Source organism: Aquarana catesbeiana, linkage group LG01 (genome assembly GCF_042186555.1).
Source record: "Aquarana catesbeiana isolate 2022-GZ linkage group LG01, ASM4218655v1, whole genome shotgun sequence".
In the NCBI taxonomy this organism is placed as follows: domain Eukaryota; kingdom Metazoa; phylum Chordata; class Amphibia; order Anura; family Ranidae; genus Aquarana; species Aquarana catesbeiana.
In genome coordinates, this window is record NC_133324.1 from 110,089,281 (window position 1) to 110,109,283 (window position 20,003).

At 43.6% G+C, this 20,003-nt stretch overlaps 1 protein-coding gene across 3 annotated transcripts in view; it reads right to left on the bottom strand.

The window, feature by feature from the left end:
- The window catches only part of ANKRD55 (ankyrin repeat domain 55), a 171,484-nt gene that overhangs the window by 56,368 nt on the left and 95,113 nt on the right, over nucleotides 1-20,003 (bottom strand). For all 3 annotated transcript variants that reach the window (XM_073622890.1, XM_073622880.1, XM_073622898.1), the window contains exons 4-5: nucleotides 13,996-14,105; nucleotides 1,409-1,469 (exon numbers count right to left, since the gene is read on the bottom strand). In XM_073622890.1, the coding sequence (XP_073478991.1) occupies nucleotides 1,409-1,469; nucleotides 13,996-14,105 (171 nt within the window). The remainder of the gene's footprint in view (nucleotides 1-1,408; nucleotides 1,470-13,995; nucleotides 14,106-20,003) is intronic.

A 20,003-nucleotide genomic window follows, 5' to 3' on the forward strand; every position in this document is an offset into this window, starting at 1 on the left:
ACGTTTTTAATAATTAGCGCTGTTGTTTGGACGCAATGCTAATTAAAAATCTACTGTTTGCTGTATTATGTCTTAATTTACAGTGAACAAAAAAACATTTGCTGACAGCAGTCATTTTCATTTGCTCCAGACTCTGCATCATCAGCTCTTTAATTTATTGTGACAGCTCACTCCAGTTGTTTATGACCTGTTACACTTTATCATGGCCAGTCTTTGAGACTGAATGATTGATTAGGCAATAATTGAATAAGATGGACTTTTTAGTTTATGTGCCGATTAACAGTCACCCTTAACACTGTGCATCCAAATTCCTTTTAAGGGATTTTTTAAAATAGAAGCATCAGTGCAGTTACAGAAATGACTTTTCAGAAGGCAGTGCTTTGTCAACTATGACAGACACATGTTGGCTATATAGACTATATATGGGGGCCCCTTTATCCCTTATCTGTAAAGTTCAGCTGCAAATATTTTAAATAGAAACACGCCTTTTAGTCTAGGTAAACATCTATGTGATGTGTTTTTCTCGCATGTTTTGCATTTTTAAACCTGCGTTTTTGTGTTTTTGCATGCATTTTTAATGCATTTTGCATTTTTTTGTTTCCTTTAAAAACACTGTATATACAGTGGGGTAAAATAATGATTTGATCCCCTGCAGATTTTGTAAGTTTGCCCACTTACAAAGAAATGAAGGGTCTATAATTTTTATCATAGGTGTATTTTAAATGACAGAGACAGAATATCAACAAAAAATCCAGAAAAAACACATGATACAAATGTTATAAATTAAGTTGCAGTTCAGTGACTAAAATAAATAGGTTAAGTTTATTTATACAAACTCTGGCAGCTATTGTTATCTAACCCAAGCGCTGCATTTTTTTATGAGCCTATTCCAACTGAATGGGAAGTCAGCAAACCTCAAAATGTACAAAAGAATAGGTCCTGCAATGCAGCGCAATACAACACAATGCAAAGGCCATATGTATTTGTTGCTGTATGCTTTAAATCAATGGTGCAGTATCAATGTGCTTTGCGGTGCAATTAATTTTACATTGCAATGCACATTACACCCATACACAATGGGATGCATTATAATGTGGGTCATGATGCATGGAATAACGTTTGTTCTGGTATGAATAATCTTTGAGTATGATAGCTTGGTCCTCTTGGAACCATTGTTGACCTAGTTCTTTCAAGAGAAAAACACAATAACCACATTAACATTCTAACACTTTGTTATTACAAGAACATGTGTTCAGGACAGTCCCCTATACACAATGACTATACTGAATCTGTACATGTGTGGGCACTTAGATTAAAAATCATCTACAGTATTTCCCATAAAAATGTGCAATGGAGAACAGAAAATCAGCCAAGTTGACAAAAAAAAAAGAAAGAAAATACCACCCACCTCATTGTCCTGATGATTAATCTCACTTAAAGTTGATTGTTGCAGAAGTACAGACAAAAGCCTAAAATAAGACAATAGAGAATTTGTTTAAAAATACTGAAACAGAATCTGAGAATGTCTTGAATATACACAGATCAGTCATAACTTTATGACCACTGACAGGTAAAGTGAATAACATTGATTATCTCCTTACAACACCTGAAAGTCCGTGGAATATATTAGGCAGCAAGTAAACATGTTATCCGTGAAGTTGATGCATTGAAAGCAGAAAAAAATGGGGATTGCAGTTGGGGGTATGTGGCTGCGTGACTAGACATGTTGCCCATACTGACCCATGTCCACAGCCAAAAGTGCCTATAATGGGCTTGTGAGCATCAGAACTGGACCACAGAGCAATGGAAGAAGGTGGTCTGGTCCAAAGAATCACAGTTTATTTTAAATCATGTGGATTGCTAGGTGGGTATGCATTTCTTACTTGGGGAAGAGATGTCACCAGAATGCATTATGGGAAGAAGGCAAGCTGGTGGAGGCAGTGTGATGCTTTGGGCAATGTTTTGCTGAAAAACCTTGGTCCTGCCATTTGTAAGGATGTTAGACATGTACCCTACCTAAAAACTGTTGCTGACCAAGTACACCCCTTCATGGAAACAGTATTCCCTGATGTCAGTGGCCTCTTGCAGTAGGATAATGCGCCCTACTGCAAAAATGGTTCAAGAATGGTTTGACGAACACAACAACGAGTTTAAGGTATTAACCACTTAAGGACCGCCTCACGCCGATTTACGTCGGCAGAATGGCACGGGCAGGCAGAATCACGTACATATACGTGATCTGCCTCCCGTGGGCGGGGGGGGGTCCGATCGGACCCCCCCCGGTGCCCGAGGCGGTCCACTTCTGACCAGCGGCGATCAGAGATGAGGGGGAGACCATCCATTCGTGGCCCCTCCCCTCGCGATCGCCGCCGGCCAATCAAATCATTCCTTTGCTGCTGTATGCTAAACAGCAGCAAAGGAAATTATGTCATCTCTCCTCGGCTCGGTATTTTCCGTTCCGGCGCCGAGGAGAGAAGACTTCAATGTGAGTGCACAACACACACACATACAGTAGAACATGCCAGGCACACAAAACACCCCCTTTTACCCCCCGATCCCCCCCGATCACCCCCTAATCACCCCTCCCCCCCGTCACACTGACACCAAGCAGTTTTTTTATTTATTTATTTTTGTCTGATTACTGCATGGTGTCAGTTTGTGACAGTTACTGTGTTAGGGCAGTTACTGTTAGCCCCCTTTAGGTCTAGGATACCCCCCTAACCCCCCCTAATAAAGTTTTAACCCCTTGATCACCCCCCGTCACCAGTGTCACTAAGCGATCATTTTTCTGATCGCTGTATTAGTGTCGCTGGTGACGCTAGTTAGGGACGTAAATATTTAGGTTTGCCGTCAGCGTTTTATAGCGACAGGGACCCCCATATACTACCTAATAAATGTTTTAACCCCTTGATTGCCCCCTAGTTAACCCTTTCACCACTGATCACCGTATAACCGTTACGGGTGACGCTGGTTAGTTCGTTTATTTTTTATAGTGTCAGGGAACCCGCCGTTTATTACCGAATAAAGGTTTAGCCCCCTGATCGCCCGGCGGTGATATGCGTCGCCCCAGGCAGCGTCAGATTAGCTCCAGTACCGCTAACACCCACGCACGCAGCATACGCCTCCCTTAGTGGTATAGTATCTGAACGGATCAATATCTGATCTGATCAGATCTATACTAGCGTCCCCAGCAGTTTAGGGTTCCCAAAAACGCAGTGTTAGCGGGATCAGCCCAGATACCTGCTAGCACCTGTGTTTTGCCCCTCCGCCTGGCCCAGCCCAGCCCACTCAAGTGCAGTATCGATCTATCACTGTCACTTACAAAACACTAAACGCATAACTGCAGCGTTCGCAGAGTCAGGCCTGATCCCTGCGATCGCTAACAGTTTTTTTTGGTAGCATTTTGGTGAACTGGCAAGCACCAGCCCCAGGCAGCGTCAGGTTAGCGCCAGTACCGCTAACACCCACGCACGCACCGTACACCTCCCTTAGTGGTATAGTATCTGATCGGATAAATATCTGATCCGATCAGATCTATACTAGCGTCCCCAGCAGTTTAGGGTTCCCAAAAACGCAGTGTTAGTGGGATCAGCCCAGATACCTGCTAGCACCTGCATTTTGCCCCTCCGCCCAGCCCACCCAGGTGCAGTATCGATCGATCACTGTCACTTACAAAATACTAAACACATAACTGCAGCGTTCGCAGAGTCAGGCCTGATCCCTGCGATCCCTAACAGTTTTTTTGGTAGCGTTTTGGTGAACTGGCAAGCACCAGCCCCAGGCAGCGTCAGGTTAGGGCCAGTACCGCTAACACCCACTCACGCACCGTACGCCTCCCTTAGTGGTATAGTATCTGAACTGATCAATATCTTATCCGATCAGATCTATACTAGCGTCCCCAGCAGTTTAGGGTTCCCAAAAACGCAGTGTTAGCGGGATCAGCCCAGATACCTGCTAGCACCTGCGTTTTGCCCCTCCGCCCGGCCCAGCCCAGCCCACCCAAGTGCAGTATCGATTGATCACCGTCACTTACAAAACACTAAACGCATAACTGCAGCGTTCGCAGAGTCAGGCCTGATCCCTGCGATCGCTAACAGTTTTTTTGGTAGCGTTTTGGTGAACTGGCAAGCACCAGTGGCCTAGTACACCCCGGTCATAGTCAAACCAGCACTGCAGTAACACTTGGTGACGTGGCGAGTCCCATAAGTGCAGTTCAAGCTGGTGAGGTGGCAAGCACAAGTAGTGTCCCGCTGCCACCAAGAAGACAAACACAGGCCCGTTGTGCCCATAATGCCGTTCCTGCTGCATTCGACAATCCTAATTGGGAACCCACCACTTCTGCAGCGCCCGTACTTCCCCTATTCACATCCCCAACCAGCTATTATTGTCCCTCCTGTCCTGACAAACCTGGTCTTTGCATTGGTGAATGTTTTGAACGCTACCATTCACTAGTTGAGTATTAGCGTAGGGTATAGCATTACACAGACTAGGCACACTTTCACATGGTCTCCCAAGATGCCATCGCATTTTGAGAGATCCGAACCTGGAACCGGTTACAGTTATAAAAGTTAGTTACAAATAAAAGTGTAAAAAAAAAAATATATATATAAAATAAAAAAAAATAGTTGTCGTTTTATTGTTCTCTCTGTCTCTATTCTCTCTGTATTGTTCTGCTCTTTTTTACTGTATTCTATTCTGCAATGTTTTATTGCTATTATGTTTTATCATGTTTGCTTTTCAGGTATGTAATTTTTTATACTTTACCGTTTACTGTGTTTTATTGTTAACCATTTTTTTTGTCTTCAGGTACGCCATTCACGACTCTGAGTGGTTATACCAGAATGATGCCTGCAGGTTTAGGTATCATCTTGGTATCATTCTTTTCAGCCAGCGGTCGGCTTTCATGTAAAAGCAATCCTAGCGGCTAATTAGCCTCTAGACTGCTTTTACAAGCCGTGGGAGGGAATGCCCCCCCCCACCGTCTTCCGTGTTTTTCTCTGGCTCTTCTGTCTCAACAGGGAACCTGAGAATGCAGCCGGTGATTCAGCCAGCTGACCATAGAGCTGATCAGAGACCAGAGTGGCTCCAAACATCTCTATGGCCTAAGAAACCGGAAGCTACGAGCATTTCATGACTTAGATTTCGCCGGATGTAAACAGCGCCATTGGGAAATTGGGAAAGCATTTTATCACACCGATCTTGGTGTGGTCAGATGCTTTGAGGGCAGAGGAGAGATCTAGGGTCTAATAGACCCCAATTTTTTCAAAAAAGAGTACCTGTCACTACCTATTGCTATCATAGGGGATATTTACATTCCCTGAGATAACAATAAAAATGATTTAAAAAAAAAAAAATGAAAGGAACAGTTTAAAAATAAGATAAAAAAGCAAAAAAAAAAAAAAAAAAGCACCCCTGTCGCTCCCTGCTCTCGCAAAAAAAAAATGAAATACCCACCATTTTAATCTGTAGGGCATTTGCTTTAAAAAAATATATAATGTTTGCTTGGGGGTTCAAAGTAATTTTCTTGCAAAAAAAAATAATTTTTTCATGTAAACAAAAAGTGTCAGAAAGGGCTTTGTCTTCAAGTGGTTAGAAGAGTGGGTGATGTGTGACATAAGCTTCTAAATATTGTGCATAAAATGCCAGGACAGTTCAACCCCCCCCCCAAATGACCCCATTTTGGAAAGTAGACACCCCAAGCTATTTGCTGAGAGTCATGTCGAGTCCATGGAATATTTTATATTGTGACAAAGAGAAAGAGACAATTTTTTTTTTTTTTTTGCACAAAGTTGTCACTAAATGATATATTGCTCAAACATGCCATGGGAATATGTGAAATTACACCCCAAAATACATTCTGCTGCTTCTCCCGAGTACGGGGATACCACATGTGTGAGACTTTTTGGGAGCCTAGCCGCGTACGGGACCCCGAAAACCAAGCACTGCCTTCAGGCTTTCTAAGGGCGTAAATTTTTGATTTCACTCTTCACTGCCTATCACAGTTTCGGAGGCCATGGAATGCCCAAGTGGCACAAAACCCCCCAAATGACCCCATTTTGGAAAGTAGACACCCCAAGCTATTTGCTGAGAGGTATAGTGAGTATTTTGCAGACCTCACTTTTTGTCACAAAGTTTTGAAAATTGAAAAAAGAAAAAAAAAAGTTTTTTCTTGTCTTTCTTCATTTTCAAAAACAAATGAGAGCTGCAAAATACTCACCATGCCTCTCAGCAAATAGCTTGGGGTGTCTACTTTCCAAAATGGGGTCATTTGGGGGGGTTTTGTGCCACCTGGGCATTCCATGGCCTCCGAAACTGTGATAGGCAGTGAAGAGTCAAATAAAAAATTTACACCCTTAGAAATCCTGAAGGCGGTGATTGGTTTTTGGGGTCCCGTACGCAGCTAGGCTCCCAAAAAGTCCCACACATGTGGTATCCCCATACTCAGGAGAAGCAGCTAAATGTGTTTTGGGGTGCAATTCCACATATGCCCATGGCCTGTGTGAGCAATATATTATTTAGTGACAACTTTGTGCAAAAAAAAAAAAAAACGGAGTTACTTACCGGTAACATCCTTTTCCAGGAATCTTTCAGGACAGCACCATAGAGAGAGACACCGGCTCCTCCCCTCTTAGGAAACACCGCCTTCCAATTCAATATTTAAATCTCATCCTCCCAACGGCCCCTCAGTTCTTCACGAGTTCCTCCGGCCAGCTGGGGAGACACAAGAATACGTCATACAAATCTTTATCTTACCTGACGTTCTCATGCGATGAGTTCTCATAGATAATCAAAAACCTGGGTGGGTACTAGTGCTGTCCTGAAAGATTCCTGGAAAAGGATGTTACCGGTAAGTAACTCCGTTTTTCCCCATTCATCTTTCAGGACAGCACCATAGAGAGGATAAGCGAGCACCTTACCTTAGGGAGGGACTACTGCCTGCAGCACCTTACGCCCAAAGGCTTGGTCTTTGGCTGACAGCAGGTCCAATCTGTAATGCTTCACAAACGTGGAAAAACTGGACCACGTTGCTGCTCTACAGATCTGCTCCGGAGAAGCACCAGCCCACTCTGCTTGAGAAGTTGCCACTGCCCTGGTGGAATGTGCTTTAATACCCTCCGGGGGCTCCAAACCCCCGATTACATAGGCCTGGCTAATGGCCAACCTTAACCATCTGGCTATTGATCGTCTAGAGGCTTTGAACCCTTTCCTAGCCCCTGAAAACAATACAAAAAAAGAATCGGATTTCCTAAACTGTTTTGTACTATCTAAGTACTGAAGGACGCACCTTCTAACGTCCAGTTTTTGAAAAATATGCTCCTGTTCCCTCACAGGATTCGAACAGAAGGTAGGTAAAATAATTTCCTGGCCCCTATGAAAACTAGAGGCCACTTTTGGTAAAAAGGCCGGATCCGTTTTAAAAATCAAACGGTCCGGAAAAACCTGAAAAAAAGGCACCCTAATAGAAAGGGCTTCGAGTTCACTTACTCTCCTTGCTGTGGTGATCGCCACCAAAAACACAGTTTTGAGGGTGATCAACTTCAAGGTACAGGATTCCAATGGCTCAAAAGGATCCCCTGTAAGAGACTGTAAAACTAAGGAAAGATCCCACACTGGGAATGGGGAACTTTTAACAGGCCTCTGTCTGCCTAAAGCTCTAAAAAACCTAGCTACCCAAGGATCTATAGCTAGCGGCTTTTCCAGGAAAACGCTTAGTGCCGATACTTGTCCTTTCAAGGTGCTAAGGGCTAATCCTTTGTCCGCTCCTGCCTGCAGAAACTCTAATACTGCTACAGAACTTCGTACATCGAAGGAGCTTTCTGTGCACCAACTGTTAAAGCGTATCCACACCTTTAGGTAAATGGCTTGCGTCTCTCTTTTCCTGCAATTTAGGAGAGTTGTCACTAGCCGATCCGAGAAACCTTTGCCCTTTAGCAATTCTTCCTCAGTAGCCACGCTGCGAGGTTCCATCGCTCCACCTGAGGGCAACAGATTGGACCCTGAGAGAGAAGATCCTCCCGGATAGGCAGAATCCAGGGAGGCTCCACTGTCAGACTCTTCAAGAGGGAGAACCACGGCCTCCTTGGCCAGTGTGGTGCGATCAGAATGAGGGTTGTGTCTTCTGACCGAAATTTTCTCAGAACTGCTGGAATCATTACGGGAGGGGGGGAAGGCATAACACTTTGAGAAACGCCAGCTCTGAGCTAGTGCATCCACCCCAGCTGCTCCGTCCCATCTGTTTAGGGAAAAGAACAGACGAGCTTTCGTATTCGCCTTTGAGGCGAAGAGATCAACGGAGGGGACCCCCCACTTCCGAGTAATCATCTCGAAGATGTCCTGGTTCAAGACCCAGTCGCCTTCCTTCAGCATTTTTCTGCTCAGAAAATCTGCTACGTGGTTCTGCTCCCCCTTCAGATGTATTGCAGAGAGAGAGAGAATGCTCCCTTCGGCCCACCTGAGGATGGATTCTGCCAGACGCCACAAGGATCTGCTCCTGGTTCCCCCTTGCCTGTTGATGTAGGCCACTGCTGATGAGTTGTCCGAACGGACCCTCACATGCTGCCCCAGGAGTTCTCTCTGAAAAGCTCTGAGAGCCAACTCTATTGCTCTCAGTTCCCTCCAGTTCGAGGACTTCTTTGCGTCTTCTTTTTCCCAGGTGCCTTGCATCATCTTGGAATCTAGGTGTGCTCCCCACCCTGTGCCGCTCGCATCGGTCGTAACCGTTATGGACACTGGAAGAACCCACTCCAGGCCCTGTGAGAGATTGGACCCTTTCCTCCACCACCAGAGGGACCTTTTGACCTGACTTGGCACAGATATAAGGGAGTCCAGAGATGCTGGACTGTGGTCCCAGACACTCAGAATAAACAGCTGTAGGGGGCGAAAGTGCAGCCCTGCCCACTGAACTGCCGGAAGCGTGGAAGTCAGTAAGCCCAGTGCTGACATTGCTTTCCTTACTGAGATCTGACTGCTGCCCTGGAGCAGTAATATTGCTCTGTCCACCTTCTGGATTTTTTCTGCTGGAAGGAACACTTTTTGTTTTGTCGAATCCAGTACATAGCCCAGGAAGGTGACCTTTTGGCCGGAACCAAACTGGATTTTTCCAGGTTCAAGAGCCATCCCAGGTTTTCTAAGCTGTCTCTTGCTACCTGAAGATCCTGGTACAACTGCTCTGGGGAAGGAGCAAACAGGAGTAGGTCGTCCAGGTACGCGACTACAGAGATGCCTCTGAGCCGCAAGAAAGCCAGGACCTCCACCATCACTTTGGTGAAGATGCGGGGGGAAGAGGATAGTCCAAAGGGGAGTGCTTTGAACTGTAGATGAAACGTTCCTTCCCCAGTTTTCACCGCCAGTCTGAGAAACCTCTGGTAACTTTCTGCGACTGGAATGTGCAGATAAGCGTCCTTTAAGTCTATTGACACCATGAAGCAATTTGGGGGAAGAAGCGCTTTCACCGAATAGATAGAATCCATCCGGAATTTCCTGTAGGTAATTGAGACATTCAGAGGCTTCAGATTCATGATAAGCCTGAATTTTCCCGAAGGCTTGCGGACCACAAAAATGTGGGAGTAAAAGCCTCTGCCTATCTCCTCTACAGGAACCCTCACTATCACCTCTTGTTCCTCTAACTCCTGTAGGGAGGATAGAAGAGCTGACGCTTTCTCTGCACACTTTGGCAGCTCGGTGACCAGAAGTCTGTGCTGAGGAGGTTCTGAGAACTCTAGCTGGTAACCTCTTCTTATGATCCCTAACACAAACTGGTTGGAGGTGATCATCTCCCATTGTGGGAGGAAGGCCCCCAATCTTCCTCCCACCGTGGTTACCCCGTCATTGGGTCTTCTTGGGCTGTTCAGGAGGGCGAAAAATCGCCCCTCCCCGCCCCTTGCCCTTCTGCCCCCAAGCTTTTTTCTACCGCTCTCCTTTTGGGGTTTCAAACTTTCTCTGGGGGCGAAACTTTCTTTTAGCCTGCTCCCCAAACTTCTTTTTAATGGGAAAGGCCTTTTTCTTATCGGCCGTCCGGTCTAAAACGGTCTCTAACCCTGGGCCAAACAAGAGATCTCCTGTGAGGGGAATTCCACAGAGTTTAACTTTAGACGCGCTGTCTCCTTGCCACGTCTTAAGCCATAGGGCCCTTCGAGCCGAATTAGTGAGGGCTGAAGACCTTGCGGACATGCGCACTGATTCGGCGGAAGCGTCCGCAATATACGCTACACCCTTAAGTAGCATGGGAAAGGAAGCCAAAATAGTCTCTTTTGGCGTTCCTGCCTCAATATGCGCCTTTATCTGCGTAAGCCAATATTCCATATTGCGGGCCACTACTGTGACCGCCATGGCAGGCTTAAGGTTTCCCTGTGACGAATCCCAGGACTTCTTTAAGAGAGAGTCCATCCTTCTGTCCATGGGGTCTGCAAGAACCCCCATGTCCTCGAAGGCCAGATCTGTTTGCCTGGAAACCTGAGAAAAAGCAGCATCCAGCCTAGGGGTCTTATTCCAGACTAGAGACTCCCCTTCTGAAAAAGGAAACCTTCGCTTCAAAGCCCTTGAAAAGAAAGGTTTTCTCTCAGGATCTTTCTATTCATTCTTTATGGCCTCAACCAATACATCATGGACTGGGAAATCCTTCCTTTTTTGTTCCCCAAGACCTTTGTACATTTGGTCATGGAGCGATAACACCTTCTTTTCTTCCTGAATTCCCAAAGTGGTGTGAATAGCTCCCAAGAGCTCCTCCACTTCGTCCAGGGAAAGCTTATAGCGAGAGGTTTTTGTGGATTCCCCATCCACCTCCTCCACATCCGATTCCCTTTGAGAATCTGAAGCAGTGCTATCTGGCTCCTCCTCAATTTCCACTCTGGAGCCCCCTGGTCTCTCTCCACTAACAGAGGGAGTATCCACTGGGCTAGGTGTAACACTCTGCTGCACTGGTAAAGGACTGCTTTGGGCTTGCGGCAACTGGAAGCTAGAAAAGAGTGCCTTAAAGGACTGAAAGGTGCTAGAAAGCTCTTTGACGGATGCAGCAAGATCTGTACCCTGTTCTGCTGCCTGTTCCCTGACTAATCCATCAATGCACTCCTTGCAAAGTGCCTTGGTCCAGGATTCCCCCATACTAACTCTACAAGAGGGGCATTTTTTCTTTGAACCATGAGGCGACTTGCTTTTCTCTGTGGCTTTCTGAAAAAGAAAGAGAGAGAGTCGCCATAAATGCCCAATCCCACCAGTGCTTTTACAGAGGACCACCAGGAGTGCCCCCCCCAGGACCAACCACCACCAGGGTCCCAGACACACTCCCCTTCCCCCCAACCACCAGTGAGGGGAGAACACCCGTGAAGCTATCGGGATTTAGGTAAGGGAACACCACCCCAGGGTTCCACTTACCTTAGCATGGCTGGTGCTACTGTCTCCTGGAGCAGTTCTAGAGACCTCTGTCTCAGACATGTCCGCTGAGGATGGTGGTCGATCGTTTCCCCCGACAGTTGACTCTACAGCAAAGCAAGAGGGTCGCACCAGCCGAACGCTCGGTCCGTTTTCTTTCCCCGCGTCCGGAACCGGAAGACGCGGAATCGTCGGAAGTGCCCGCCCTCGCCGGAACTGACGTCACCCGTCATCCGACCCGGCCATAGAGCTTCAAACGCTGGCTGCTTGAACAAGCAGGAGAGACTCAGGCACTTCCCACAGCGCCCCCCTGGGCAGAAGAAACACGGACCTCCTCAGCTGTCTCTTTCCCCAAGAGAGGCTGAGGCGCGCCAATTCAGTTTTAAAAACAGGTAAGTATGGCTTCCCCAGCCTTTACCTAACTGAATAAACAATAGTAGAGGGAAAGAGCTAGAGAGACCCGACTCCCCCTCTTCCTCACACAAAATCTTTGGCTTCAGTCTCCCTGACTGATCCGCCACGGTTCCCAAGCAGTGTCTCCCCACCGGAGGAAACACCTGAACTGAGGGGCCGTTGGGAGGATGAGATTTAAATATTGAATTGGAAGGCGGTGTTTCCTAAGAGGGGAGGAGCCGGTGTCTCTCTCTATGGTGCTGTCCTGAAAGATGAATGGGGAAAAAAATGTGTCACTTTCCCGCAACTTGTGTCAAAATATAAAATATTCCATGGACTCAACATGCCTCTCAGCAAATAGCTTGGGGTGTCTACTTTCTAAAATGGGGTCATTTTGGGGGGTTTTGTGCTATCTTGGCATTTTATGGCCTTCGAAACTGTGATGGGTAGTGAGGAGTGAAATCAAAAATTAATGCCCTTAGAAATCCTGAAAGCGGTGATTGGATTTCGGGGCCCCGTATGAAGCTAGGCTACCAAAAAGTCCCACACATGTGGTATCCCTGTACTCAGGAGAAGCAGCTGAATGTATTTTGGGGTGCAATTCCACATAGGCCCATGGCCTGTGTGAGCAATATATCATTTAGTGACAACTTTTTGTAATTTTTTTTTTTCATTATTCAATCACTTGGGACAAAAAAAATATATATTCAATGGGTTCAACATGCCTCTCAGCAATTTCCTTGGGGTGTCTACTTTCCAAAATAGGGTCATTGGGGGGGTTTTGTACTGCCCTGCCATTTTAGCACCTCAAGAAATGACAGTAAATAGGCAAATAGGCAGTCATAAACTAAAAGCTGTGTAAATTCCAGAAAATGTACCCTAGTTTGTAGACGCTATAACTTTTGCGCAAACCAATAAATATACGCTTACTGACATTTTTTTTTACCAAAGACATGTGGCCGAATACATTTTGGCCTAAATGTATGACTAAAATTGAGTTTATTGGATTTTTTTTATAACAAAAAGTAGAAAATATCTTTTTTTTTCAAAATTTTCCGTATTTTTCCATTTATAGCGCAAAAAATAAAAACGGCAGAGGTGATCAAATACCATCAAAAGAAAGCTCTATTTGTGGGAAGAAAAGGACGCAAATTTCGTTTGGGTACAGCATTGCATGACCGCGCAATTAGCAGTTAAAGCGACGCAGTGCCAAATTGGAAAAAGTCCTCTGGTCCTTATGCAGCATAATGCTCCGGGGCTAAAGTGGTTAAATTGGTCTAGAAATTCTCCAGATCTCAATCTAATTGAGCATCTATGGGATGTGCTGGAAAAACAAGGTCGATCAATGGAAGACCCACCTCGCAACTTACATGACTTAAAGGGGAAGTAAACCCTGATGGGTTTTACTTACTTTTTTGTTCCCTGCAAAGTAAAAGCATATTGGGCTAGTATGCATGCTAGGATCCGTTCAGACTGGCCTCTCAGTGAGCCGCTAGAGCCTGTGCCAGCCACTTCCAACCCCTGCACAGCCCAGTGCTCCAGTGAGCAGAGAGTCACCGACTCTCTGCTCACTGAAGACCGAGCCATCAGCGGTCTCTTATCACTCTGCAGCTGAGATCAGTGCCATTGCCATCTAGATGAGTGTTTTTTTTTGTTATTTTCTGGTCCCAGACTTCTCTTTTAAAGGCCAGCTGAAGTTTCTACCTTCTTTTAACTGTCCAGCAATAATAAAAAGAAGCAGTACTCAAGCAGAAATATTCACCCCATCTCTGATGCTGTCCTTTGCAAACTAACTAAGGTATGTCACAAAGCTTCCCAGGACTCACAGGAGAATGCTTCAATGTAATTATGCAGTGGTGTTCTCTGCAGGAAACTCCGGAGAAAGAAAAGGACCGAAGAGCCATTGAAAAACAAAAAGTAGGCAACCCCGGTGTGTTCTTTTGAGGTTGGGAGCAGAAAATGGAGGACAAGGCCCCAACCAGGAGCTAAACTTAAAATCAAGAAACACCTATTCTTGATCACTTCTTGTATTTGTATTCCCTGATGTAATTTGCCCTATAATTTCACATTTTATTTGTCTGTAATGATACAAGTTTTCCTACTGGCTGATGTGCTTACTTGATTTACTTGTATATAATACTATAATTAAATTGTTATGACTGAGACTTTGCTTTTACAGTGTTGCATATAACTGATAAGAGAACAATGACATTGTAAAATAATAAGCTTCCGTACCTGACATCAGCTTCAGCAGTGGCCGCATGCAGGGGAAGTCTCCCATTTTTATCTGGTATGTTCTGCTTGGCACCATTCCTGAGCAAACTAACACAGCCTTCCAGCCATCCCTGTAAGTGACAAGTGATATTAGCTTGCTTCTCTATAACATTATTGTAACATGCTGCCAGCCTTAGTTAATGAACCCCTATAACCGAAGACAGCCTTCCTCAACCCTTTATCCTTGAAAAAAGTATAAGTTTTTTTTATATTTTATTTAGTTTTGAATTTAGAAAAGAAGGATTCAAATGCTTTCACTTTTGTTCTTTCCTGCCTGTTACCCATTAGCAACACTTCAATTCACTTCCTGTAATGAGGCACAACAGGAAGTGTGAGGAAATCTCTGCAAAGTAAACAAATAGCCAGATGTCAGGAAAAGGTACCCACCTCTTCTTGTGGGGACAGCTCTAAAAATGTGGATTTCACCTCAGTTTCTGGCTTCATGACAATGGTCAACAGTACAAATAGAGAACGTCGGACAGCGGGGACACAGCAATAAAAACCTGACAGGTATTCCAACTCTTTCCTCATTCTCCAAAACTCGGGAAAAAAACATGTTGGTTATCCATACAGTTTAATTAAAAAGTTCATAATTCCAGGGTTAAGGTTTTGGCCAGAGACCTTCTGGTGGCTTCGTCAATTATTTGCCTGGCCTCCTGTGGCTTGCAGTTGTGCTTCTGTTTACTATTAAAACATAATCTGCTAATAGATATAGAAATCTGAAATATTTGTGATTTTATTTTAAAAATAAAAGGAAATCTGTCTTATCACTTTCATACAGCTGCATTAAAATATCACCAAGACCTTCTGCCGTGTCGGCGTATCGGATATCTTTAGACCTCTCCATCGTTGGAAATACAGTACAACAAACAAGCAAACTTTAGAGAATGAGTCATTGCTTTCATCACCTTCCAAGGAGCGAGATTTGAGCTCATATGTCAGGTTTCTAGTCATTGAACAGACAAGATGTTCAGAGAAGTGAAAGAATTAATATATGACCTTTCAAAGTTCTGTGATGTTGCCGTACATGGCTACAAAGGTCTCTGACAATTACACCTCCAGACAGATTGATATTTTCTTCTCCACACTCATAATTTAGCCATTGTAACCACTGTTGTCACAGAGGCCTTTCAAGCCCTATGCTTTTGTATCCCTATCATGGGCAGCTTAAGAACACTGAAGGATAAATGAACAGTCATTTTATATAAAAATGATCACAGCTGTGACACTGATTGTAAGCTAGAGGACAAAATGGTAGCCACTGTCCTCTTGCTAACAAATTAGTAGTCTATGGCAACATTACTCACAGCAATTATACTTTGCCCTGCTGTTTCGTTTGCATTTTAGAATGGCTATAATATATTTCAGAGACCCTCGAAAATCTGTCCTTTTCACTAATCTGATGCTGTGAGCAAGGGCAGGAAGTTACAAAGCTTTTATATTGTGCGTATGTGATGTATTTGAAAGTTTGGAGCAATCTGTAGACACAGCTGTACTGCCCCCACCAGTTTCAATATGACATTAGGCATACTTTGAAATGTTCCAGTTTTGCCACAATGGAGATTTAAAAACCTGCATAAGGTTGCGGCACTGATGTACTCTTATCCTTATTTTACCTAATATGGCTAATGGCTTCCAACATACAAGCCAGTCCTCATCCACCAATGTGTAACTACCTTAACCACTTAAAAACCACCCCACGTACATTTACTGCGGCAGGGTGGACCTTAAGAGCAAAATCACGTACCTATACATGATTTTTTCCAAGGGCGCACGCGTGCCCTGTCAGAACCCCGCTCCCGTTGTGACTGGATACAGCGGGAGCCAATCAGGAGGACCTGATGTCCGCTGAAAAACCAGCAATCGTTTAGAGAGAGGCAGAACAGCGGTCTGCCTATGTAAACAAGGCAGATCGCTGTTCTGCTAGTAAGGAAGATGGAGATCTTGTGTTCCTGCTAAGCAGGAACACAGATCTCTGTCTTCCTAAAGTGCAACCATCCCCCACACAGTTACCAAGGACTCCCAGGGAACATAATTAACCCTTTGAGTGCCCCTGATGTTAACCCTTTTCCTACCAGTGTCATTTGTACAGTGACAGTGCTTTTTTTTTTTTTTTTAGTACTGATCACTGTGTTGGTGTCACTGGTCCCCAAACCGTGTCACATAATGTCAGATTTGTCCGCTGCAATCTTGCAGTCCTATAAAATATTTTAAAAAATCGCTGATTGCTGTCATTACTAGTAAAAAAAAATAATAAATAAAAAGTCCATAAATCTATCCTATAGTTTGTAGACGTGATAACTTTTGCACAAACCAACACGCTTATTGGGATTTTGTTTAGCAAAAACCATGTAACAGAATACATATTGCCCTAAATTGATGAAGAAATTAGATTTAAGAAATTTTTATTGGATATGTTTTATAGCAGAAAGTAAAAAATATTGTTTTTTTTTTCAAACTTGTCGGTCTGTTTATAGCCCAAAAAATAAAGAAATTGTTGGGGTTTTTTAGTTTATAGCACAAAAAATGCAACCCGCAGAGATGTTCAAATACCACCAAAAGAAAGCTCTATTTGTGGGGAAACATCGATTTTATTTGGGTACAGTGTGGCACGACGGCGCAAAGTCAGTTAAAGCAACTCAATGCAGTATTGCAAAAAATGGCCGTGTTTAGGAAGGGGGTAAAACCTTTGGGAGCTGAAGTGGTTAAATCCAACTCCAGTCTGGTACAGTCTATAGTTTTTTAACCCCAATTTTACATAAAAATTTAAAGAAAACAAAAAGGTCACACCCTTATGATTAAACTCTGCCCTATATCTTCTCTTTTACCATCACTTACAGTATTTCAAACCATTGTCTGCAGTTCTACCTGTCTGCTGTTTATTGTGACAAGTTGGGGAATTTGTAGCGAAACAGTGAGTCTACTCCAGAAGTACAGTTCAGGACTTTTTCTGCCCACTTTTATTTAAAACAAAGCAAAAATTTCACACTTGAATAGTTTACCACGCAGGGGGTTCTCACCATCAATGCAACAAAACATAGAATTCAGCCTCGTGGCTCTCTTTGCTCAGCCCTCATGTCTTGGTAATACAAACCATCAAAAACACAGTCCCAGTGCTCCTGCACAAACTGCTGTACCTTTGTCAGTTTGACTGTTTCTTTTTGCAGTCTTGGGCCTTTGTCTGTCCTGATCTGGACAGTATGGTGCAACGTGCACCTAATGCCCTGTACACACGGTCAGGAAAATGTGTGATAGGACCTTGTTGTCGGAAATTCCGACCGTGTGTGGGCTCCATCACACATTTTCCATCAAAATTTTCCGACACACAAAGTTTGAGAGCAGGCTCTAAAATTTTCCGACAACAAAATCCGTTGTCGGAAATTCCGATCGTGTGTACACAAATCCGACGCACAAAGTGCCACGCATGCTCAGAATAAATAAAGAGATGAAAGCTATTGGCTACTGCCCCGTTTATAGTCCTGACGTACGTGTTTTACGTCACCGCGTTCAGAACGATCGGATTTTCCGAAAACTTTGTGTGACCGTGTGTATGCAAGACAAGTTTGAGCCAACATCCGTCGGAAAAAATCCTAGGATTTTGTTGTCGGAATGTCCGATCAATGTCCAACCGTGTGTACGGGGCATTACAGTTTCCTACACACACTGACCTCTTCGGGAGGGTGGGGCGACTGACCTCTAACCCTGTCTCTAGCATAAACCCAGCACACACCTGCATCATTAGTGTGCCTGTTTCCTGCAAAATCTGGTCCAGACTGCCATTTTAACCACTTCCGGACCGCCACACGCCAATATACGTCTTAACTTTGAAGAGGAATATCGTTGTTATGGCAGCAGCTAGCTGCCCTAACCCCTGCATTCTCTTCTTTGGCCGGCGGTCCGGTTTCTGATAATAGTGGTCTCTGCGGCAGATTTGCGCTACAGTGCCCTCTGCCGCTTACCAGAGCCGTCGGCAGCGGTGGAGGCGATGCTGTCCCTTGTTGTGACATGAAGATGAGTTTTTTTTTATTGCATTTTAGTGTAAATATGAGATCTGAGGTCTTTTTGACCCCAGATCGCATATTTATGAGGTCCTGTCATGCTTTTTTTCTATTACAAGGGATGTTTACATTCCTTGTAATAGGAATAAAAGTGACACATTTTTTTTTTTAAAAAGAACAGTGTAAAAATAAAAAATTAAATAAAAAATGTTTAAACACGCTCCGTCCTGTCGAGCTCGCGTGCAAAAGCAAACGCATACGTAAATTAAAACATTGTTCAAACCACTCATGTGAGGTATTGCCGTGATTGGTAGAGCGAGAGCAATAATTATAGCCCTAGATCTCTTCTGTAACTCAAAATATGCAACCTGTAGAATTTTTTTAAATGTTTCCTATGGAGATTTAAAAAAAATGTTTGTCGCCATTCCACGAGCGGGCACAATTTTGAAGCATGACATGTTGGGTATCAATTTACTCGGCGTAACATTATCTTTCACAATATAAAAAGAATTTGTATAACTTTAATGTTGTCTTATTTTTTTAATTAAAAAAATTGTATTTTTTTTCAAAAAAAGTGCGCTTGTAAGACTGCTGCGTAAATACGGTGTAACAGAAAGTATTGCAACAACCGTCATTTTATTCTCTAGGGTGTTAGAAAAAAAATGTATAATGTTTGCGGGTTCTAAGTAATTTTCTAGCAAAAAAAAACTTTTTAACAAAAACAACAAAATCTCAAAAAGAGGCTCGGTCTTTATATGGTAAACAGTATACACACATCTTTCCTCTCTCTTACCTTTAGCCTTTTACCACCCACTCAAGCAGCTAATACCTCAAGCATATTCTGATCTTTCATCATATTACACACATACACACAAACACATTGATAGAGAACAGACCGGTTGCAGATACATGTGGCCCCCTTGAGCCACAGCATTCCTCTTTGCAAGGTGGACTTTCCCAACTCTAGTCTTCTAACCATACAGACAATCTCTCTTCAGTAACTACTTCTCCACAACACTATCCTTTCCTTTATGGGGCCAGACTGTACCCTGCCAAACAGTATCTTCTGTACTTGCCAATATGGATGTCAACAACTGGCTGTCTCCCTGTATCCCCGTCAATATGGCTCTCAGGCTGGTTTTTGTGGATACCACCAATGGATGCCATTGATGTAAGCTGTGCAGTCGTTTAAAATTTTGATTTCAAACGATTATGTTAATAATGCACAATATCTGATTTTTGTTTTTTTGTTTAATGACAACAGTGTTGTGCCCTCAAAATCATAAGGTTCAATCCAAGTAAAATGTGGTAACCGTTAAGAATTGGACAAGACTGCTTGGATCATCCGATAATTATTATATTATCTTGTTTCATGATGCCTTGTATTGTTTGAGGGATATAATTTGTAGGGGTATATTCATTTTATTTTGGCTATTTATAAGCCTTCTTAACATGACCAATTTTAACCTGTTTATAATACATTGTATTTTTATATAAGTTGATGTGTCTCATGTCGTGCCTTTAAAATCCACCAAGTTTTTCTTGTTGGTGTTTTTTTTTTTATGGTGAAAAATCAGATCGCCTTGGAATGTCTACTTTCCAAAAAGGGGCTATTTCAGTGGTTTTTGTACTGCTCTGGCATTTTTATTTGCTATGCTTTATAACAGACAGTAAGCAAAACTATTTTTCTTTTTAAATGTTTTTGGTCTTTTTCCCGTTATATAGTAAAAAATAAAAACCCAATGCTTACTAAATGCTACCAAAGAAAAGCTCTTTCAGACTCATAAAAAAACTGAATTGGGTACTGTATTACATGACCGAGTAACTGTCAGTCATTTATAGATGTATTCAGTCCTACCTTGATTCCTACCCCTTAATTAAGGGGTAGGTTCTCAGTCTGCGATTTCTTACTTAAGGCTAGGTTCACATTTGTGCATTGTGGGAATACGTGCAAAATCACGTGCAATTCCA